Consider the following 24102-nt stretch of genomic DNA (forward strand, 5'->3'; position numbering starts at 1 on the left):
TGCGGCACTTTGTCAACTTCCTCTTTGGTAAAACTCTACAAACTGGCTCCCCATTAATGATTGAGCTGTATTTGTCTTATATACCATTAAGAAATCACAGTAAAAAAAACACACCTCAAAGAAAACATTGATGTCAGTGTCTCTTTAATTTACATTATCTAGTAAAAGAAAACAGTAAAAACAACCATTTAGAAAAGCAATATTTCCCCTGCAGGTAACCTTCAAACAATAAAACGAGAATCTTAATTTGCAGGCCGGCAGCACGAATAAGACCAGCGGACCTGCAGCAAGGCACAGGGACACGTAATGCATTGTGTGGGCGGGTTAACCAAACAGAGATCATCCTAATCCTAATTCATTACTCAGAATGATCAGATATATGCACTGAAAACACACCGAAGCCCGTGCTCTACAAACCCGTGTTGTGTAAACAAATTGCAAAATGTTCTCTCTTCTATCACAATGGAAACACAACTGCAGTTACACAACTGGTTTAAACATTACAGGGGGAAAAGTTTGCAAACGGCGAATAAAAAAACTCATCAAAGTCAACGGCGTTTATTTGCAGACAACAGTCGCGTCTAGCCAGTTCAAAAATATATATAATCACCATCAACATTACACATTGATTAGTGGTTTAGAAGATCAAGCAAAGAGCTACTGTGACGTTAATTGTACAGGTTATCCTCGTAGTAACAGTCTCATGTGGTGTCAGTATTGTAGCTTAGGTTAGATTTAGCCGAGGTTGACCTTTGACCCCGTACAGTTTGGTCCCGTGTCAGATCGGGGTCTTTTGTCAAAGTGGTGCATCGGCCAAGCAGCGATGTTTTTACACCAGCGTGGACTACGGTGTGCTCCTTCTAATCAAGACACAGCTCAAAACAACACGCCTGCTTCTTCTAAAGTGATTTCCCTCGTGACTCGTTTGCATGAGTGAAAGGAACAAGCTCATTTGATCTTTGATTTAATATCTCTCGCTTCTTAAAAATGTCAAATTTAGGTAGTCATTTTAATTCCTGTGAGGAAGGCGTAAAAATCCCGATCCAACCATTAAAAGCAATAAACCATTTTAATGTTAATCCAACAATTCTAGCTTAAACAGTGCTTCTACTAGTTCATGACTTCCACCCCCAGGTGGGAAATCGTCCTGTCACGTGAGAGCGGATCTCCTACACTGACATAAAGGCAAAAAAAAAAAAGAGTCTCGATTGGGATTCATGAAACCCTTCGCTTCGGATTCCGTAACGCAGGAGAAAAACGAAGATTTCCACAGCTTCGCCCGCTCAAGTGTCCCCTCCGTCCTCGTGGTCCCGCTGCGTCTCCTGGCGCGCGTCGCCACGCTCCCCGTTGACCCGGAACTTGTCGTCGGCCCACTTGGGGGGGGCGCCGCCGCCGCCGCCGCTGCGGACGATGAATTGCGCCCTGCCTCGCGGGAGGCTTCCCCGTCCCCGGCTGTCCGCCGCCGCCGCCTTCCCCTCGGCCCCCCGTTCCCTGTCGTCGTGCTGCAAAGAAAAAAAATTTAAAAAGGGAAGGGGGAGGGAGAGGTTGAAGCTCGACCCCCCCCCAGGAGGCGCGGTGAATCGACCTTTACCAAGAAGTATTTCCTTCTCCTCTCGGTGTGATCTGCGTCCCAGTCCTCGTCTGTGGGCTGCGGCGCCGCGCCTGTCATGGCGTTTCTTTGTGAAGAGTTGCCCTGGTAACTGCCTCCGTTCCAGCTCCGCCCACGAATACGAACCTGCTGGGGTCCAACAGGGGGGAAAAAAAGGGAACGAGGAAGTGAAGAGGAAGTGACGAGGAAGCGAGGCGAAGTCGGCGGTTGGACATCCGCGTTAAACTTACAAATCCTGCAGGCGGCCTTCCCCGCTCCGCCGGCCCCGTCGGCTCCGTCTGACCCGGTTGGGCCCGGTCGCAGCCGTGACCTTTGGGATCAGACGAGTCTTCCCTCTGGGACTTGGAGGACGAGGAAGACGAGGAGGAGCTTGAGCGTGGGCGCTTCTTCTGACTTTTCCTACGAGGAGAAGTGGCACAGGATTATTCATGGGCATTGTGGGTAATTCCCGGGTCAGATGGGACGCGTGGGGGACAACGAACGGGCGGTCGCACATACTTTGACCTTTCGCTCGTTTTGGACAGCTTTTCCGAGGATCCGTCCCTGCTGGAATCTGGGGAATCTCCCACATCTCCTCCCAGATCCTGATTGGAATCTCTGTCGTGGACGGAGCATTTTTTACGGCGCTCGATATCCAAGCGAAGGTCCATCGGATCGCCGGTTATTTTTTCCCCGCCGTCCTGAGAAAATCCCCAAAAAACAAAGCACAACGTCGTGGACGGACCTTTGGATGAGCACGTAGATGCTATCTATCTGCTATCTGAGTCGAGCTGGTTCCTAAAACTGCAGACGGCTCTGTAAATACAAGCAAGCTTTGCCAAACCAGTTTAGCATGTTTTAGGATGACCTTGATCTTCTGAACTATTCTCCAAAGCAAATGTTTTTAGATGTTTTTTTTCTACCTTCAAAGCAGCTATTTAAACATAGTTTAAAATGTCAAAGGGCTGTTTAGAAGAATCAAACGGCATTTCTCATCCCTGCTCGTCTTCCACGTTACATTACGTCCTGCAGCCACTGCATGTGCACTGTGCACTGGTTTCAAGCGAGTAACTGTGAGGTAACTTCATGCTGTACTGACATCAACTGAAACAAATAGCTGCTTATGAGGTGGTAAACCAATCTAGAAACTGTGAGGTATGCTTTGGGAAAGGCTCATACGTTTGCCAAGACTAGTTCTTTAACAGCAGTGAAGAGAAAGAAGATGACGCGGTTAATGCCAGTTAAGTTTTAACTCACTATAATGTATTTTAATGGTATTTGCCCCTTGTGTTTGACCATGTGTCCATGTGCATTAATAAAGTGTTTAATTGGAGAGTTAATCACGTAACATGAGCTCATAAAGTGCGCTTGTGGTTGGTTAATTCCGTTGCTTTTTTTTTTTTTTTTCAAAGAATACTTACGAAGACAATTGCTTAGAGTCCTTCTGACCAGCTGCGGCACAGTGGCTTCCGTTTCTGAACTTATACGATTCGTTAGCCTCGGTCAGGCTTGTGCCCACATTCTAAGCAATTTGAAGGCGAGATACAACCAACGACAAAGTCAAAGTGCCTCATTGAGCGCTTGAATTTCTTAGACTTCCTCAGAGTCGGCCTAAAGGCATCTGGGCTCGCTCGCTCGTTTGCCGTTGTTTGTTTTTGTTTTGTTTTCCAACGTACTTCATTCTGCAAAATGTTCAGTCACCTTGTAAGTGCCATCCTCTGAGTTTTTCATCGCCTCAAAAAGTTGAGAGTGTTTCTGAAAAGCTCTCGGCGAAACGTCAATTCTCCTGCGAGGGGGAAACACAGTTAAGACGAGATGGATGAACTCACACGGCAAAACGAAGCACGTCGACGAAAATAAAACTGACCTCCACCGAGCACGGGGCAAAAACATAAGCCGAGAGGGTTTTTTGGAAAGGTGAGAGAAATACCTGAAAGCTGTTAAAAGAGGAGGTGAAGCCCCCCGGCACACCGAAAGGTGAGAGGGTCGCTCTACCTGTGAATCTCTGGGCTTTTTCTTGGCTTGGCCATTTCCTTCTCGGCGGCTCGTCTCTGGTACACGGTGAACCGCTCGTTTAACGTCATTCCGGAGGATGGAAAGTGCTGAGCTGTGCAGGGACGGGGTTTAAGAACAGATGTTAAAGGAGGAACTTTTCAAAACCAGAGTAAGCTCTTCTCGTGAATTTATTTTTCCCTTAACTGTTATCAAACCAAACATGGAGCTGTTTACTAGTAGAGACAGCAGGAGAAGTGAGGACCGACCTTTAACATGGTGGACGATGGTGACGATGTGTTGAGCAAACAGCTCGGAGGGACTTTTCTGCAACGGAGCAGCTTGAACATGTTGGAAGATCGAGCGAAACTCCTGATCTTTTTTTGAGGACTGCACAAGATCTTGAGACAGCTGTCGCTCCTCAGCTAAAATATCTGAAGACCTGAATGTGACAAAAAAAGAAGAGAATTTTGCTTGTTAGGAAGAAAAGAAATGTATCCAAACTAGGGCTGTCAATAGATAAAAAATGTTTTTTTGTTGCACGATGAAATTCATTAATCGCGATTAATCGCACTTATCGAATCAGTAATGAGTCATCACTTTAAAAAGCATGTATTTGGGACACTGTTTAATTGTTAATGTTGTTTTAAACACAAAACTATACACATTTAAAGTTAACAAAGGTACTTAAACTACATTAAAATATTTTGTCCAATTAATCTCAGGCCACATTGACCAGAAGGATTAACGTGTTTAAGCCCTAATCCAAACACATGAAACCACATCCAACCAAATAGGTAATACACTTCTCCACGGGGGTCCACACACGTCATGCTCACCTCATCAGGCTATCTCCAAGGAGGTCCATCCTGACGTTCAATTTGATTTCTTGCTTCCTTGACGACGTGAAGTGTGAGTCCTCCCCCCATAGCTCTCGGTCGGAGCTCCTCCTTGGCGGTGGCGTAGAGGACGGGATGGAGGGAGATTTTGCCGTCTTCCTGGCCTTGCCACCCACGTCCGGGGACAACCTCTCACATTTTCCCGCCACCTCCCTCCTGGCGAGGGCGGTCGCTGCCTTCCCCTGCTTTCGAGTGAGGTGAGCGTGGTCTGCGGGGTCGGCGTCGCGGTCGACCACCCGCGAGAAGGTCACATTCTGCCACTTACCGGGGCGTTCGTCAAAGACCCCCCCGGCTGACCGGGGGACCTTGATCTTCGCCTTGAAGGACTCGTCCCCGCTGTGCCAGTCTCTGTGAGGCGGCTTCGGGTGAGGCTTGATCACCGCCTCCCCGTCTTCCTCCCCGTCAGCGGACAGAAAAGGAGAAGCTTTCAAAAAGCTCCTCAGGGACACCTCGCCGTCGGTGTCCTCTCTAAACCTTCTCGAGTCAGAGGTGATCGTGGATGGTTTGCCCTTCATTCTCCCTTGCTCCATGTCCACGTCATTTGCTTCGGTGTTCTTGCCATTTTCAAAAGCTTTAGCTTTTTTTTTTTTTTGCTCCTCCAAAAACCTAAACAATGACAAGAAATAAATAGTTGTATCTAACTAGTCGTGCGACTTGTGAGACAACTAAATAATCTGGCATTTAGAAGATCCGGGTTGAAATTTGAAAAAATGTCAAACATTTTTAATCCACTTAAATAATATTGAATTGTAATCTGTTACATTTTCCTGATATGAAATGACAGAGAAAAGGTCTTTAAGGCGCATGACCAAAGCAATGATTCATCCCATATACATTTATGGTCCTATAAAGCAATAAGAAAAGGCTGAAATCATTCTTACTCTCTGAAGGCCACGGATATCGCTGTTTTATCTCCATCCAGGAACTCCTCGTTGGAGAAGAAGTCGTAGCTTGAAAGCATCGGATTTAGACCTTCGTGTAGTTTCTTTTTGGTCGAGGGTGAACTACTACACGCCATTTTCCAGGAGGGGGCGCCGTTGCCGATGTCATTTGTGATTTTAGGGGAAGGGCTGGACTGCCTCGTCGTTTGGCTGTTCGGACCAACGACAGCAGCACAGCTCGCCCCGGGACTCGCTCCCTTTGGACTGCCGGTGCAGTTCCCTTCTTTGGCTTCTCCCGCCGGCCCGGCGAGCTCCGCTGGCTCCTCGCCTCCGCCTCCCCCTCCCCCTGCGTCTCCTCCTGCTCCCTTTGGAACCTCCCCGGGGGCACAGAGCGCCTCTTTCTCCTCTTTGTCGCTCTGGTTAGTCAGCAGTAAGGTCGGCTTCCATTTGGGAGAGGAGGAGTGCGAGGAGGAGGAGGAGTGCTGGGAGTGCCTGGACAACGGCGAGGGGGATCGGTCGGAGTGGTTGGCGGGCCCCCGCGGGGGGGTTCCCGAGCGCCCCTGGGGATTGTGAGGCCGTCCTCGTGGCTGGCTCTGCTGCTGCTGTGGTTTCTCGGGGTACTGCTTGTAATTCTTCCAGTTGGGGCGGAAGTTGTGGTTGTTGTTGCCGTTGTTGTTGTTGTTGTTGTAGCCGCCACGCTGGTAGCGTCCGCGCGGGAAGAAGCCCCGCCCTCGGCCCCTGAAGTTGTACGGCCTCCGGAAGCCGCGGTGGTATCCCCGGAACTCGCGGCCGTTGTGGTACCCCCTGGGATACTTCTTCTCCCGGCTATGAGACGGAGAATGAGACCTGGACCACGACCGAGACCTAGAGCTGTGAAAAGGAGGCACATGGATGTCCCTTAATACACAAATGAAGGTTAATAGTTGAGCTCATGTGATCATGTAACGCCGATGATCACATATTTTGTAATGACCTGGTCCTTCGGTTTATTAAAAGAAAGAGGTGTTGGCTATTTCTACAGTAAAGACAGATGGAGACTATAAAACAAGGAACGCCACTAAAGCAAAACGCACGACCGGTGTGTTTGGAGAGCAGAGAGCTCACGTTTAGATGCAAGGTCCCACGAGGCCACACGGTGTCTCTGCTGCGCTTGTGATAAGAAACCTCGTGTCATTCTAGATCCCGAAACTTAAACACAAGCTACGGAGCACACCCCTGATACGGCAGGTCAGTCCAAAATGCCCCTTTTTAACCGTTTCCACGGACGTCATCGAGATCAGGAAAGTCCCAACGCGACTGCGGTACATCAAAGACGTTTTCATTTTTTCAATTACAATCTTTTAATGCAAAGACTTGCTGAACATGTGAAAGCGCATTTAAACACATACATTCGAAAGTGCAGAGCAGTATCGCACTACATGCAAAGACATTCCAAAGCCATAAAAAGGTTCAAAAAGACTCACCCAGCATGTGTTTGCATTGGAATACAGATTGAGGAAAGAAAGCGGCGCACTGAGCCACACTGCACACTCACTTTGAGAGCTGCAGACACACAGTCTCCTCTGGCCAACTGCAGCGGAGCACAGAGTCACATGGACCATCTGAGGGAGGAAAGTCTTCTACTCCAATCCTCTCCTACTCCAAGACTCCATGGCTGCCAGCTATACTGGCTGTTTAACCATTCACTATGCTTACTGTTACCGTAAAGTCCTACGTGACTTATCTCACCCAGGGGGGGGACTCACTTTGTGTTTTGCTGCAGTTCGCTTCAGTGGCCTAATAGAAGACACGGTAACAACGGAAGGGTTTGTTATTAGTCGGCAGCACTGTACGACATGTGCAGAGGAATAATAAGTGTGAATGTGTTCCTGCAGGCTTGCACAGTTCTGTGTGTCCACGGGCCAATTTGCACACGAGACCAGGAGGGGAGGAGGAAACCATTGGATTCCTCCCATGTCCCTTCTTTGGTGCTAATTTCATTAGCAGTTCATTAACCTTCACTTCACTTTCACATCCAGCAGATATCCCAACAAGCAGGACCTTTATGTTCCGAGCAAACCAGCCGGCAACAAAAGCCGCCCTGTCCAATGTTTTCAAGGTCGACAGATATTTAAATGTTTTCACACGAATCGCAACCTGCAATAGTGTTCACTCTTACTTACAGTAAATGATTACAGCCGAACTGAGCTCTTCCTAAAACATCAATTTCCTCCCGATATCGAAGCTGAAGTCTGGTGTTGGAGTCCAACCCAAATCCATTAATACTCTTCACGCTGCACCTGCTCTCAGAGTTAATGAGAAGCAAAGTGATAAAGTCCAGGACAAGAATGTCTTGCTGAATCAACACACATGTCGCCAACGGGACACAAAGTTGCCAACGCTGGCACAGTGGATCTACCTGTTATTTTGTACACGTCGGATCTTTTAGATCAGATTTACGAACACTGACGTCTGTGCGTAACCAGGTCGACCCGCTGCCAGTCCCTCTTTTCTTCATCACACTCATTCGAGCATTCGTACCAGATACTTTCAGCGGTCTTCTGCTCTCTGACTTCACAGTGAAGTCAAACTCGGAGGGAGCACGGAGAGAAAAAACAAACAAACACACACACACACACACACACACAGTTCAGGTAGGAGGACAGTTCGTAAAGACGGGACTCTACCGGTGGTGACGCTTCCTGGAGCGGGATCTGGAGCGACTTCTGGAGCGAGAGGTGGAGCGGGACCTGGATCGGGACCTGGTGCGGCTCCGGGACCTCGACCGGCTGCGGGACCTCGAGGCGGATTTTGTGTCTCTGGACATCACTGCGTCCTGCCCACCTCAAACTGTCGCACAAAAGAGTGGTACAGCCGAGTTAGGAGGATAATATCATGTCTATTACCATTTCGAGGCTGCATAGAACAGACAGCAATCATTGACTGTGACCCTTGGAAGAAACATCTAAAGAGATGAGGTGAGGGAAGAGTCACAGTAAAGTTGAGTCATCCGAGCTTTTAATGGAAAAGCTGAGTGAAGAATCGCAGCAGCTGTGAACAAGGAAGAAGGGCGACAGTGCAAAGCAGCTTTATTCGGTCGCTGCTCATTTGCATAGAGGGCCGTCGTATGTGCGTCAGCTGACTGCTATCAGTTGGAGATGCCATATTTTAACCCCACGTAGTGCACGAAAACGTTATATTGGGTGATGTTGAGAAATGAGAAATGATTTGCACGTAAACAAGAGACATGTCTCTGCACTCCGAACCTCGCCACTTCTTAAAGTTCAACACGTGAACAGATCTGGCTCACGAGATTCTCCACAAAACCACTGAGCTGATCATTTTACGGAGGTAACAACCCACCTTGTGGTTATGCCCATGAAGTAGCACGCGCGGCCGATAGATTACAAGAATTTAAGAAGGATTACAGATTTGTAATCTTGTTTTAAATTCCTTGTTCTTTGGGGTTAGAAGCACCGGCGACTGTTGAACTCGGCTCTCACGGGTCCAGAGTGAAACATGGTCACCTCGCTAGATTATTTTCTCTGTGGCCTGTTTACAAAATAACATTTGCATGTGGTTGGTGAATCTACGACATAAGACCCCAGTATGTGGCGTGCCAGGGGTCAAATAAATGTTCTTTCATTATGAGAGTCCTCTCCAGGGACTTTGGACGGAGGAAATTGCCGCACATGACAGGGATTTAAAAAAAACAGCCCACGCCATCGCTCGGGGGTCCCGGAGTGCAATCGCAGCTACTATTTGGGAGAGCGCTGAGATGCATCCACCCTCTTCACCCGCCTCCACCCCAAGCTCTATGAGCTTCCCACCCTCCTCCTCACCGGCAGCTTGTTGTTTCTGGCTTCCACGGGATCATTTCCTGAGGTTCCAGCCTCAACAGGCCGTCGGCTGAGCTGCACATTTCACCCCCGACGTGCCCCCCCCCCCCCCCTTTTCCAGCACATGGTGGCGAAAAACAGTGCGATGGAGGAATCCTACCCGTCTTCATAATGTTGCTTTATGGAGCAGGGGAACACGTTAAAGGAGCAGTGTGTAAGATTAGAACTTATCCCCTCGACCTAAGTATGGTTTTTGGAAGCCATTGTTCCTTGAGGACTCAGTACTCGTGTCGCTTTGTCAAAACTCAACACGTTTGCTCTCTGACAGTTCGCAGAGGGACGGGTGCTCGATCGGTTGAAACGTGCGACTCCACCACTAGATGCCACTTAATCTCGTGGACCCTTCCTCTCGTTAAATCGCAACGGATTGTTCTGCATTCCTCGGGATGGTTGAAAATGAAACATCAGCAGAAAGTGTAGCAGGGTTAGGTTATGTGGTTAGGGTTAGGGGTTAGGGGTTAGGGTTAGGGTTTAGGGGTTAGGGTTACTAAAGCGCCTCCTGCATTCGTTGTAGAAGCTGGTTGGTGGTACGGAGCGCCGTTTCCTCTGACTCCTCGAATGATAACCAGGTGCAGCTGTGGTGCCGCCGCACGCTGTGTGGGCTCATCCCCGAGGTCTGAGCCTCGGCCTTTAATCTCTCACCGCGCGATTTGCATCCAAAGGGGCCGCCGCTGCGCGCGCGTCTCAACTGTACACGCGGGGGGACTTTTAGTCGTCACTCATTTCGGCCTTCTCTCCTTCGCCACATCCGGAACCGTTTAATACATGGCTGTGTATTGATTGTCAGTTGACCAAAAAGGATGAACCTCCCTCACAAAAAGCATTGCCTTAAAGTTCTTGGTATCTTAATTAATGGACATCCTGTTCACCTGGTCACGTATTTAAAAAATGGTGTGGTGAGTTTAATGCTAATGCCTAGAATAGAAGTTCAGGGACACACACTTGATTAAGAGCCCCCCCCCCCCCATCCCCTTTAGCAGTATGGAGCGACAGCTGTATAATCCTCATCAGCTGTTTATTTCATGCAAAAGTAGCTGCGATCAACAATGGTCCAGAAACTCGATACAGAGCTCAAAGCGAATGAGAAGAAACACTCCACTCGTCGTTAAGACTTGGATGCCACAGAGGCAGCTGGAATCACACTTTCTATCTATACGTGCCCCCCCCCTCCCCCGCCCCTTACCCCCCACACACACACTCACTATTTCACACAGCAACTGTCCCTGGCACAATCGTGGGTTATTGAAATGCGGCGGCCCCCTCTTAGTGGTCCCCCAGGACCCTTCCCCGAGGCACTTAATGGATAGCAGAGCCGCTGGGCAATAAACCCTTTAAGCTTCCATCGTGGGGTGATTGAATAAAAATAGAATCTTATTTTGGAGTGTCAGAATGAGTACGCGCTGCGTTTTGTTTGTCTTCAGGGAGCCACTGTGTAACTGCCAGGAAGACAAACTGGATGAGATCACTGTTTGCTCGTCGTCCAGCGATGACAGATGAGGACACCTTTTTCCTCACAACCTTCCTCTTCCCAAGCTGTTTCTTTACAAGCAATTTGTGGCGTTTTTATCGTCGTTTAGATGCATTTAAAAAAAACATTAGTTAAAGGGCATCGTCTGTTGCTGAGGCGCACACACACACACACACACACACATGCTCCTCCGCTGTCTGTCATCACCACGTTTGTGGATCTCTGCTGCAGAGGAGAGGGAACTCGTCTGCTTAATGTCTCTCTATTTCGGTAGGAGGGGAACAGCCTTCCTCCCCCCCCCCCCCGATGACCACGGGTCATACAACCAAATTTCCTAAATGCGCACAATTGTTTGTAATGTCCAGCGTCTTTGAGTCTCAGCACCAGGGATTTAGAAACAGTTCATTATCAGTGACATGTTGTGCAATCTTTCATTTCCTGCACTGACCACTCCCGATATTAAAATGTTGTGCATCCTGGCACCACTTGTGTTAAACAATCCAAGCAAAGATCTCTTTGTGGCTACTTCACTCTGTGCAACGTGGGCACACCTTTGTGTGTCTACTTTAGTGCGGCTGGTGTTTGTTTTACAGAGTCAACCGAGACCCGAGACCCACGGGAAATTACAGGACAACCTTGTCAACTTTTTCTTCCTTTTGTGGATCACCGGACAAACAGAAATAGTTAAATTTTTAACCGTGGAACCTATTTAGATGAGTATTTACAGGAAAATCTCAAGTTTCCCTGGAGTCTGAGACACAAGCTGCTGTGATTGACACGTTGGGCCCGGTTCCAGGTTCTAGATGTTTAAGGTAGGCGGAGGGACCACATGGAGAAACCTGCAATCCCAACATTTTGAATAAGCACTAAAAACAACTGGCGCACCGGGTTCCTCCTTCAGTCCTCAGGCATGAACTTTGAGTGAGACTTTGACTTCCGAGCTTCCAGCTAATTATTTGACTACTTCACAGATATCTTCATGACGAAGGAAAGCGTGTGAGAGCCAGTGGGCTCATGGGTTTGATTGGCAGTGCATCCTCCTGTAGTTTCCTCACGTGCATCCACAGACTCCACTGTGCATCTTAATGCACAATGACGCATTCATCCGGACCAAAGTTTGATGATGAACACGCGCGCACAACGTCGGGAGATCACGCAGAACGACGTGTCCCTCTGAGAGACAAACTCGTCTCTATTTTGTGCGGAGAAACGTAATTTCGAGGCAGACTTTCCCGGTAAATAAATAATGTCCCGCAGTGTCCGTGGCCGTGGACGATCGATCCTCTTGCTGCGCAACGATCCTTTTTTCCAAAACACATGATTGTGTTGACATGCCCCCCCCCCCTCCTTTTCCACCATCACGTAAACGAATGTAATGAATGGAGAGGACATGAACTACTCACCGTTGTCCTTCAGTGTCTCCACGTCACATCCACACAGCGCGGCGCAACAATCATCTCCCTCCGTCCCTCCTTCTGTTGTGTGTCCGCGCCGATGCGCCGAGCGTATGTCGTGAGCGTGGACGTGCGTGCGTGTGTGTGCGTGTGTGTGTGTGTGTCTGTGTGTGTGTGTGTGTGTGTGAGAGAGGGGGGGGGAGAAGGAGGAGGTGTGACGGCTCGGAGGTTCGTGTTTCCTTCCGCGTTCACAGGGACCGGGACTGGAGTTCAGCGTGTTGGAAAAACACAGCGGCGCGTGAATCGATCCCTTGGTGACGTCATCTGTTGAAGCAGCTTCGGGTCCCTGATGCAGACTTGTCACCTACCTGTGGTACCTACAGGGAGAAGAGCAGTGGATGCAGCACGATCTCTTATCCTAGGGTTACTGTGATATTCATTGCTTATAACAAGACCTCTTTTTGAAAGATGAGGAAAGTGAACACACACCTCAGTGAGTGTCAACAATGGTTTATTCAGTTTATGACTTAACTGACTAAACTATAAGGTAACTATAGTTTGTGACTAGTTTATGACTAAGTGGGTCAACACGATCCATTCAACTCTCTGAATATTTAGGAATTACAAATCATCCATGGCTTATTTAAAGGAGTGTTTATGGTTATTTGTTTTTATTTTCTATTAATGTGCCATGAATGCCATCTGTTTTTTTTAATGTAAATTTCTCTTGCAAATATATCTTCATTTGTTCCTAAAGGTAATTTTTTAAATATTCAAAGCACTGATACAGCAGCAAGCAAGCGATTTGCTATGTAAATATATTATGTTGCAATAGTCGCCTGAGCAGGCAGAGAAGTCCAGAATTACAATTAAACCTGCTCATTATTTTTGTGTCTAATTTAATGTTTTCTTATTGGCTCACAACTTTTATGGTTCATTTCAAGTCAAATACTTTTGAACTCTATTCATTCAATGGCATTTTTTTATTTTATTTGACTTGAAAAGTATCATTATATTCAGAATTAAATAATAGAACATTGTTGTGCTTAACAAAAATATCATTGGAGAGTCACCCGAGGCTTTGGCTTGTTTTCAACATTAACAAATACAACAATTTAGCACATTCTGATGGACTATTTTGTCCATGCACAATTTTTTGCAGCGTCTATTTGCATTGGAAATAGATTCACCATTAAATGGTTGCGTGAGCACGAACCACTGAGGCATCCTGGAAGTGCAACTGAAGTGCTCATTTGATTCATGTGAAAACGAGAGTCGGCCTGCGTATCGGCTTTCTGAGTGTGTGGCCGGAAGATGCAAAGCAGGTTCGGCAGGAAGTAGCATGCTTGTGCCAAAACACGGGAAGCTCAGTTTGAGGGGGGGGAAAAAACACACCAGGATCTTACTGGTAATGTGTTTATAAATGAGAATATACCTTTCTAATCATCGCCTTTAGACTTTACTGCTAATAAGCAAATATCTTGCGGCCTACAATTGGCAGCGTTGTTTGTTTTTCCAAATCGGGTTTAGGTTTATTCCTCCGATATGAAAAGTCACAAACCACAACATTTATTTAGCTTACAATCACATCCCCCCCCCCTCCCGAGAAGAACAACAACTATTTTCCTATCAACCTTGACACCATCTTTGCTGGTGCCGGGCTGCAGCCCAACGGGAGGGGGCCTCCCATCCATCTCTCTGTTAGCGCTGCATCATATCACCACTGTTCACACAGGCCGGTTATTTCGGGCAATCCCACTGACACCACTTTGGTTCCTTTCCACCTGTTGGAGCTGTCCGTCTCTGCATGAACGCTCCAGAGCTCCGGGCATTATTTCTAATTACTGCACTCATAATCCCCAACGCGCTGGTGGACCTTGAGCCACTTGCTGCTGCTTCCTTCACAGAGACTACGCAGTAGAATTCACTGCTTGAATGTGCGCGTGTGTGTGCGTATGTGCGTGAGTGTAGCAGCTTGTTTTAGCCTTTTGTTCAGCTGGATGTTGGCGCTTCAAATGTGAACCACAATGAACGTTAGAAGCGGTTTTATGTGAACAAAGACGTAATGGCAGGAACAAACAACTGGTTGTTAGGCCCTTCTTTTTGCATCTGGTTGTGTTTACGCCTTGAAAAGAGCCAAACTCCTCTTAGTGCGGCTGTTGTTCGCTGAATCGTCGTGACATTCATCTTCAGGGCACTTAGGTGGCAATTTCAGCGGTTAATCATTTCAAAATAAAGCTTTCATTCTTCTGAGGATGGAATTCCATTACAAAATCAATATTGAAATAGGCAGATCTCTTTTTACGCCATGGTGTTAAACTGTCTCCGTTTGTGAAAGCACATTTAGTAGAATTAGTACAACAGAGTGAGTTCAATAGCATTCAAAATCTTATTTAATCAATTATGCACAAGTATTGTCAGCTGAATCGAATTAAGAAAGTGGAGAAAATGTGTCCGAACTGTCGACTGTAAAAACACTCCTTCTGCAGATAAACGGTTTTATCCTCCAATTGTCGGTACTGTTTTAAGGTTGTAGCCGTTGAGGTGGGGGGCGCTAATGATAACTACTTGATCCAACGCTCTATATTCATATGCTCATTATATCTTCTGTCTGAAATGGAACTAGTTACTACATTGCAGCCGTAACATTAACCGCGGGAGTAAAAGACGGCGTCGTTGGCCTCTGAAATGTAAAAAGGCAGAATAAAGGGGAGACGGTAAAAGCAGCACCCACCCTCCGGCTTGAAAAAACTTCAGGACACCTGTCCAGCACAAGATGGATGTCTCCCTTGTCATCTTTGATGTCAACGCACCGAGCAAACTGGGTCTGATGAGACGAACCAGACAGCTGCTGGTTCCCCCCCGGGGGGGATCAGGGCCCATCAGCACCTACTAGATGTTTCTGCAGGGAGGTTTTCTGCAGGAACCTCACCCGTCAGACCTCTGCGTCAGCAATGGGGGGGGGGGCACAGGTTGGGAGTAGTAGCTCTGTTGGGTTAAAGCCCCGGCGTGATTAGTTTTACGAGTAATGAGAGACAGACGGTAATAAAACTGGTACCCGGCGATACGGAGTAGCAAAGACATTTTGTCCCTGGAATGCTTTCGCTAAAAGACGTTGAGGAGAAGAGGTACAGTTATATATAGATATCTTCAAGAAATGGGCATATTAAAACAAAATAAAAAAACATCTTTAGTCTTTGCTGTAGTTGATGTGACGAATATTTGTCACACCATGAAATAATTTCCATTAATATATTTAGAAAGAAACCATTAAGACCACTTATATTGGGATTGTTGGTATCTTTGTTATAAGAGTAAGGTCACCTGTGTTAATGTCTTTAGCTTCTAAATTCTTCTTTTTAGATATTCTCGCTTTTATTTGGTTAGATTTATCTCATAATGACTATAGGTGTCCATGTCAATGCTCACTGGCACTGATTCACAACAATACAGTACAATAATTCCACTACTGCTGAAATACAAACATTTAATGTTGTTAGGGTGGAAACGTTTGCAGTAGTGCGTCTGTTTCGTATTATGGGATTTATGGTCACGAGACTCGATTTTCAAATGTGCAGCAGAGCATGAAACAATATGTTTTATGAACAAAGAGGCCAGTATGTATAAAAAGGCACCGAATCAAAAAGAGATCTGTAGCCACTCCCACTGGGATTCATTTTGACCATTTCTTCCTTTCTAAATTGCATATTGAATGTAAAATAGTTATTGTGACTGGCATCCTTGTGGATTATTAGACACAGGATATGAATCACCATATCAACCAGAAACAAAGCTGGAAAAAAGACCTTGGAGTTTCTTGCCTTTGTGAATCACTCAATGTTGTTGTTGGTTTTTTTTTAACCAGCAACCTGTCACAGATCCAGAAACCATATTCTGGGACAGTTACTGCACGCATCTCCAAATGTAGGTAAGTAACTCAAAATACTGCATGCAGCCCAGTTTATATTCTCTTTGTTTCAACAGATAGTTGCTTTATGTTCTCCATCAGATTCTCCCTGAACATTAACCCCCCCCCCCCCCCCCCCCCCCTCAAAAGAAGAAGGAACGGCCCACACTCCTTTCTCCAGTGATCGGTGTCAGCAGCGATCTTCTTTCAACTAAATTTGGTCCTTAAGCCCCAACTTAGTCCGTGCCAGCGGGCCGAGACCTAAATAGACGAACCCGTATGAAGCAGCACAGCAGCCTCATGAAAGAGCAACTCTTCCTGTGCACGTTGCCCGCGCGGCAGCTGGGTCAGTTGGAGTTACAGCGCGACCTGCAAGTGGAGGGTTGGTTGGAAGGGGTGAGGACGGGCGAGGGGGGGCGGGGGGGGATCAAGGTTTCCATTTATATGAGGTTTTGATGATGAGACAAGGACTTGAGAAATGTTGCGCTCAGAGTGGCAGCCAAAACGCTGGCTGGCGCATCCGCGGGGTCTCCCTCTAACGCCATCGGCTTCGCGGCGTTCGTGGCCCGTCTCTGGAGGAAGGGGGGACCGCGGGCAGGTTAAGCCAGTGACGGCTAATAAAATGACAAGACAGTCTCCGTGGGGGGGCAGGGGGGGGGGGTCCAGGGCCACGCGGCGCCTCTCGTGGCATCGCCGCGAATACTTTGCGAGCTGCAGAACTGGATCCAGTTTGTCAATCGCCCTTTGCTATTTTACAGCTTCTCGGGTTTGATATTCCATCAGAAGGGTTGGTGCAGAGAGCCTGGCTGTCTGGGCTCGAGGTGCTTATTATGCTCGAGGTGTACTAGGTGACTATGGCAACACGTAGGCGAGTCTGACACCTAGATAGTGCAAAGCAGATGTTGTGGTGGGGTCTCTGCCCCCCCCCCCACCCCCGTAGCAGCTGACAATTTCCACCCTGTCAGTGCTGACAAAAGACATCGAGGAGGCATCACACCTCGCAAATTCCAAAACCATCCTAAGTAAGCTTGGACACAGGTGATATAACAGTGGTGATGGTAATTGACCGTCACTAAGTTTGTGCACGAGGAACAACACTTGAGCTTCCATCCCGGCTCTGTTTTCTTAAACCCTGAAGGAGGCAGCTGGATGGCCACAGGATGGGCTTTGTTTTGGAGAGCAGCTGAGGCTGACACCGCCCCCCCCCACCCCCACCACCCGAGGCATCTCGGTTTGTTCTGCTACGTCAATGAAAAACACAAGAAGTACCTTCTAGCTGACGTCTTCCGTGGATGAAACGAGCGCCTTGTGCAAATCCAGCCAACCTTCGGTGGCCCGTCTTTTGGGAGCTGTCACTGCTCATGGCGGGCCTGTCGTCAGGTTTCGCTTACAGTTAGCGTTCTGATGGATCGCTGGTAACCCGAGAACATCAGCGAGGAGACAGAGGAACAGGCTGCAGATTCCACCATAAAACGTGCATGTGGCCTGCCGACACCTTAGAGGCTTTATAGCTAACTTATTTTAACCTTGCGGTGGCCTGAGAGTTAGACGTCACATTTGATTTACTTCTGCAGCAAAAACTGACGCATGTGACAAAATCAAAACTTGAGTAGGGGCTTATGTAATTATGAGGTTAAAATACAGACTATGCGAAGAGAAGTATGTTTATTCATTTACTCATTTACAAGTGTGAAGTAATGTGTTGATCCTCCGCAGCTGGTATTTATGGGTGGCTCTTATTTTTCAAAGGTCATCTCCTTAGCTGTAACTCAATCATAGCAATGAATGAATGGATGGCATATTTGATGTGCTAGCGGTAGGGGAACTAGTGCCAGACCCTTGGGCTCGTGTTTGCAAAGGAGTGACGTGGTGACTTCGACACCGTTGTTACATAGATGTGAAGAACTGCTCACTTAAACCACCTCCCTCCATATCTCCACAAACCAACATGCCAAACCCCTCATGAGGGAACTTTTTTTTTTTTTTTGTTACTTGAGAAGATTGCACAACCTGTCCAAAAAGGACCATCTCATTTGACTTGATCATTAACAGCAGTTATGGGGAAAAGCATTTTTAAAGGAGCAAAGAGTTACATGTTCTCGTACCTTGAGTTTTTGTTTATTAACTAAACATTAGCTCCTCTGCACTTGGATAAACTCTGGCTGATAATTTAAATTAAAAGCTCAAGAACACCCCCTCTGTTCTGTTTTGAGAAATAACACATCATGTCTGAGGGACTTAAATTGAAGGTTTGGTTCATTAAGTGAAGGCAGATGGGGATTCACATCAACTGGCACAACCACCAGTGGAAGGAACACAGGGGTAAACAACACAACCAGTGGTGAAACACATTATTGGATTCATACTAAAAAAAAATCTGCTTCATTTAACTAACTCCAAAAAAAAGGCCTTTGGGGAAATGGTGAGCAGCCGAGGAATGCTGCTGAAAGACCACAGTGAGTCATTTTTGGTGAAAAGACTGAACATCCTGGCATAAGACTTGTGTTGAGACAGAAAATTGTCTGAAAGGAATGGCAAAAAAACATTCTGTCCATTTGCAGCCTGATGCCGCTGAGTCTTCGTCGTGTGAACGCCGTCGACGCCGCCCTGACGTTCTAACGCACGGCGACAGAAACGCCGTTTGTGCCGCTGAAACGCTTCCCTCTCTCAACATAGTAGTGTTTGACAAAAGAAGGTCAGACCCGAAGTGCCGAATCTTCCCGGGTTGTCGCGCCTCGACAGCTGGCACGCCCATGTGACAGCAGTCACCTACCAGGCGAGTTCGGATGTTTGTGGGCGGGGCTAAAATGAGCCGTGAGTTTCTATTGGTGGGTTCTACTTGGCTCTTGGCACACAAACGGCATGGAGGTGAGGTTCCACTAAGCTGCTCTGTTTTGTCACAGTCATTTGCCCTTTGTTGTCACGTTGTTTGTGTGTGCGGCGTTTCATGCAGGGCCGCTGCGCTGACACGAAGCCTCAATTGGTGTGCACAAAGTTGCTCTTTCTGCAGAGTGCATTTAGGCTGTTTCCACCCATTGCTAGTCCTCGGTGTTGCTGTTCCATTTACTTTGGCTACGGGAATGTTGCACGTGGGCACCCAAAAAGGACGGACTGACCTGAAGGCATAAGTGGTGTGTGTTTTTCAGCAGCAGCCATTACAAAAACATAAATAAGGTGGAGTGAATAGGAAGGTACTGTGTGTTCCAGTCCACACAACTATTTCAAGCCTGTCTCCGTCTTTCGATGTCACTGCGGATCAAAGCTTCTGGGGTGTTTTTTTTTCTTTTTCCGAAAGGCGTGTCCACGGTAGCAGGGGCGAAGGAGACGTTTGCAGCCAGTTTAAAGATTGAAACCAGCGACCAGCTGTTCACGAGCCTGCTTCTCCAAGTCGACAGGCCCTAATGGGGTGCTGAGTGACATGCCAGAGCACCGAGCTGCCGCTGCCGCTGCCACCCTGGACCACCTCAGTCCCGGCTGATTGGATATTGCAGACTGATTGTGAATGACAGATGTACTTTATTTTACCTATAAAAGAAAAACCATTACAATGTAAATATTTAGTTGTTTCTTAGGGTAATCGTTGCACTGCAACTCGTCTTGGCCTCTTTCGTCGGCTGGTTGCAAACAAGGCACCAGCTGCGTTTCGTAGTAGTTACAGGAGGAAAAGCAGTAACGTGAATGGAAGATGTGCAGTGGGCACGCGCGGCCCCAACGGGTCCGTCCAACGGAAATATCCATGGTTCAAGATTCTGACCCCTCGCGCCCCCCCCCGGTGAGGGATCCGGCGTTCATCGGCGAAACTCCACCGAACCGCCGTTGGTGACGGTTGGCTGCTTCAAAAACATCAGCTGAGGGGAGTTTGTGAGTTGTTGCCAAAATGGGATGCGCCGACTTGTAATTGTTTTTCAGGGAGCGTGACCCCAGGAGAGAAGCACCGACGCACGATGAGCGAGGTCTGTGGGGAAATCAGCACGTGTCAATCACACACAACAACTACAGCTGAATACATATACATGTTTTGCATCATGTTGTCTAGTCTCTTGTGTCATTTTCAATGTGTAATTATTTTGTTAAGTTGGTAATAAATAAGGGCGATAGGGATGTGTCAAGCCTAACCCTAACCCTAAATAGTAATAAATCATTCAATATGCAGACCTTTTTAAGTATATTAACAAATGCCAGTGAATCAAATGACATGATTTCAGTTCTTTTGCATGAATGTTTGAAATGGAAATTGATTTTGTTCACACCTCATAACGCTGGCGAGTCCTTCGCTCAATAAGGCGCATACGCGAAGCTCTTTTTGAACGAGAGGAAGCAGAGACTCTGCCGAGGAGGAGGAGGAGGACGAGGAGGAGGTGCTCCCGTCCCATGTGACGTGCCAGAATCCCATGTGGGTTTGATTCCCTCTCACACTGTGTTACTTTGTGGTAATAATTGTTTCCCAGAGAACTCAAGCCTTCACTGAAAGTACACACAAATGGTCGTGGAAAAGAAGCCTTAATTTGCATCAGATGTAGTGTAATTACAAAACATTCAGTCAACACACTTATTCCTCGGCTGAAATATATTGTTTTTCAAATTAATTAACACCTAATCTGGTCTTAACTGTAAGTTTTAATCATTAAATGATCAGTGCGGGAAGCTTTTTTTTGTACATTTCTTTCTGTACGAATGGCAAACTTGGATGTTTAAATGTAACTCGCCTCGTGGTTTGCAGGAAATGGAAAATGTCAAACATTGGAAATATATAATTTTGATGTAAACCGAAAAGAGTAAGAAGTGGATGCCAGTTTATGATTGTTCTCACGTGTTGGTTTGGACACAGGCCTTTGTGTACAATGGCCTCTGTAGATTAGTGTGGCTGCCGAGGTCAGTTTGTTCCACGCGACTCTGCTAGCGGGGAGAATGGCGTCAAAGCGACCTCCTTCAACCACGTGTTTCACGGCGTGTTCATTTTTCAGTCTGGTACCGTGCTCGTCGTGCCGCTCCATTACCTGGAGAGGTTGGAAGGACGTACACACACGTTTATGAATTAAAACCCTCTCGCGCTAACATTAGCATTAGCTCTCCCTAACTACACAGTCCTCAATCTCACTGTAGAAGTGTATGAGTCCGAGCTTGTTTCCTCTGAGAGTCCGGGGGGGGAGGGGGCGTCCCAGAAGGGAGGCGGAGGGTCCAAGTGGAACCCTAGTGTGACTTTTTTAAGGAAATAGTAAAAATGTCCCCTACGCTTCCGAAAAAAAGAAACTCCTCCACCAGAAATTATTCAGCTCCAACTCAAACAAACTTGAGCTTCTGGTCTTGAACCCTCATGGCTGTATTATGACACTAGAAGACACATCAGGCGGGTGGTAAATTGCTTCACATTTCTTTCTCTTTCTTTTCTTTTTTTTTCTTTTGGTGCGATGGCAAAAACCGAGTGATCTCATTTTAAACCCATTCCAAGTGCTGCCAGGGGAAAAAGCTTTGGTCTGAATAGACCCACTGTTCTACTCCGTTCTGCTAGACGCCTACAGCGCTCGGGGATGCTGGATCCAGACCCACTTTTGTGGCTTTTGGTTCTCCTCCTAGATTCAGTGAAGCTGTATTTCCCCCCCTTTCCCCTTCTCGGTGTGATCTGCGCTGCGGAAACATGCACAGTCTGAATATGCGCTTACCCACAATGCAACAGCCATCCGCCATGCTTTTGGCCCATTTGACCCATGCAACATCACACACAGCGTCCTCGCTGGCGGGTTCGGGGGCCGAGGGAGGCAGAGCAAGCCGTTACATCCCAGGCTGTAGGGATCTTCTGGTATTCAGGAATAGCAGCAGCGATGTATATTATACATTATTATACCACGTTGCTCGCTCTGGAATTGTTCCTGCGGCTCCTCAGCGAAGTAAAGCACGTGCGCGATGATTCTAAATCGAAAGCCGCGACATCTTTGAGTTTCTTTTAATTTGATGTGCTCCCATTTGGCCAAGAGGAACCAAGTCGTGCAGCAGCACTGCTAGCAGTTCGAGAATCTGTCCCGGTGGGGGGGAAATTGAAAAGATCTGGGTTTTGTCCACCAGATGTTCCTGGTCTTCGCCCAGCTCTGAAACGTGGTGTGTGTTTCCCTCGGCCCGATGGAGGCCGAGATGTTCTCTGCAGCCATAGCAAGTAGTGTTTGGGACATGTTTTGTCATCATTGTGTGCAAAGCGGCTTTGGCTTGGTCGGTTCTCGTGGAGGAATTAAAAAAACAAACAGATGTTTCTTGCAAAAAGATGCAACGATACTTGATATTGATGAACATCGATTCAGTCATTTGGACTACTTTGTAAGACCAGGTCTCCCTGACTTTGATGTACGATGCCAAGCGACTGCGTCCGTGTAATCCTTCGTATCTGCACACGTCCCCTCTATGTCCCCAAAGTAAGGAACTGCTAGAAGCAGAAGCTTGGTGCATTTCTTTTGAATTGTTTTTTTTAAGGACAATCAGATACACGTGGGAACACGCTGTGCTCCTCACTGTGTTCCACTGCAATGTGCCACATGCCAATAAAAAATGTTTAAAAAAAAAAAAACAGGTTCCCAGCAGATTGCGCCTTTCAGATTTTGGGAAAAAAACAAACACAAAGCTTCTCTTGAAGCAAATACTCGTGTCATAATTGACTCACAGAGCTTCCCAATAAAATGCTCTCTGTATAAATAAGCACATTGCAGCTCGTTATGGTGCGTTGCTTTTTGGAGTTATGCAAGTCCACAAATTAAAGTCCAAAATTGTTTTAAAAGTAACAACTCTGCTACCCGCCATGCCAACCGCACAGCTGTGTTGATGCCAACCATGGGCAACTATGTCCTTGGGAGGGGAGGGGGGCAGAGGGGGGGTGTTACAACCCTCCAGGACTCTTAAAACAAGCCCATTGTAGCTACTGGAAGTGTTTGGGTCCATGCAAGCTAACACGACTCCACCACGCGCAAAGAAAAGCGAGTGACGGTCAGAGGCCTGAGAGTCGGGGGGGGGGGGGGGGGGCAATGAGCACGTGGATGCCATTGGGAGAAATGCGCCTACTTTCAAAAATAACAAGCACAGGCTTCTGTTGGAGGCGTCTCGCAGACATCCGCTGTTGACTTTTAATTAGCGCCGGTCCGAAAGGTTGGATTACGAGACTCGCTGTGCCTCCTCCAATCAAAGCGATTGCCATGAAATGTTGTAGACGTGCATGTGCGTGGTGAGGACAAATCCCGCTGACGGCAACAGGAGGTTCATATTTGTGGTTTATTAATGAATCTTCTGTATGTAGCCCAATAACACAAATAACAACTATTGTGGTTGAAAAGTCTCAACCACAATTGGGTAAATTTCCATGAAATTGGTTGAAATGGTTCATGTCCTTGTAGATTCAAAGAGGTTTGGTGACCTTTTGACCTTTCAAGCTGCATCATCATAAAGATCAAAAATACCAGTTGTACAATATTTTGGTTCAAGGCCAAAAATCCGATCGGCTGTACTTTTCTGTTATAGTTAACGAGCAAATGTGAAATGCAAACATTACCGTAGACGAGCAGTATAACTACTGAAGATTGCTGTTTTTCATTTCCACACTGAAGTAACTCTGATTAGAACAGACACATTGGAGGCAACCTGCAATGTTGCCTCCAATGTGTCTGTAAAAGCTCGTCACTCTGATCGGCACCATGCGGTTGTCATAACGTCTCCTTCGGTATTTTCACGCTATGTCGGACAACCAGGGGACTCCTCCTCTTCTTTTTGAGATTCAGGTTTCTTCATTTGATCTGAGATCTAAAACGTATCTACGATAAGAGAAGACCTACTGATCCACTGAGGGGAAATAAACGGTATAAAAAACGATGAGATGAGCACATGCAAAGTCAGTGTATGTAAGCAGCGTAAACAGGACCAATATAAAATACGATAAGGATATTAAGTGTGTGTGATGTAATAAAAGTGTAAAATAACTTGTTATTAACATACTGTATAATGGGATATATGTGTTGCTTAACTGACACTGTCAGCCAGCTTGCCCCCCCCCCCCTCCCAACCTCTCCCCCCTGGGAATGAAAATGTTTTTTTTTAAAGGGGTTGCCACAATGATTTGCAAAAA

The 24102-nt window shown here is 47.1% G+C and overlaps 1 protein-coding gene across 3 annotated transcripts; it reads right to left on the minus strand.

Annotated features, from left to right (window-relative positions):
* Window positions 1-127: 127 nt before the first annotated feature.
* thrap3a (thyroid hormone receptor associated protein 3a) lies at window positions 128-12258 on the minus strand. 3 transcript variants are annotated; one of them, XM_037454574.2, is made up of 11 exons: window positions 12110-12258; window positions 8027-8189; window positions 5361-6230; window positions 4420-5085; window positions 3850-4022; window positions 3584-3695; window positions 3290-3374; window positions 2108-2289; window positions 1840-2008; window positions 1592-1735; window positions 128-1502 (listed from the first exon to the last, which is right to left on the minus strand). In XM_037454574.2, the coding sequence occupies exons 2-11, from the start codon at window positions 8164-8166 to the stop codon at window positions 1284-1286; spliced, it is 2760 nt and encodes a 919-aa protein (XP_037310471.2). In that variant the 5' UTR covers window positions 8167-8189; window positions 12110-12258; the 3' UTR covers window positions 128-1283. The 3 variants fall into 3 exon arrangements, with proteins under 3 accessions (XP_037310471.2, XP_062421570.1, XP_037310472.2); XM_062565586.1 differs by having other exon boundaries at window positions 1592-1738; XM_037454575.2 differs by lacking the exons at window positions 8027-8189; window positions 12110-12258 and adding an exon at window positions 6824-6986 and having other exon boundaries at window positions 1592-1738.
* Window positions 12259-24102: the final 11844 nt, after the last annotated feature.

Source organism: Pungitius pungitius, chromosome 11, assembly GCF_949316345.1.
Source record: "Pungitius pungitius chromosome 11, fPunPun2.1, whole genome shotgun sequence".
NCBI lineage: Eukaryota > Metazoa > Chordata > Actinopteri > Perciformes > Gasterosteidae > Pungitius > Pungitius pungitius.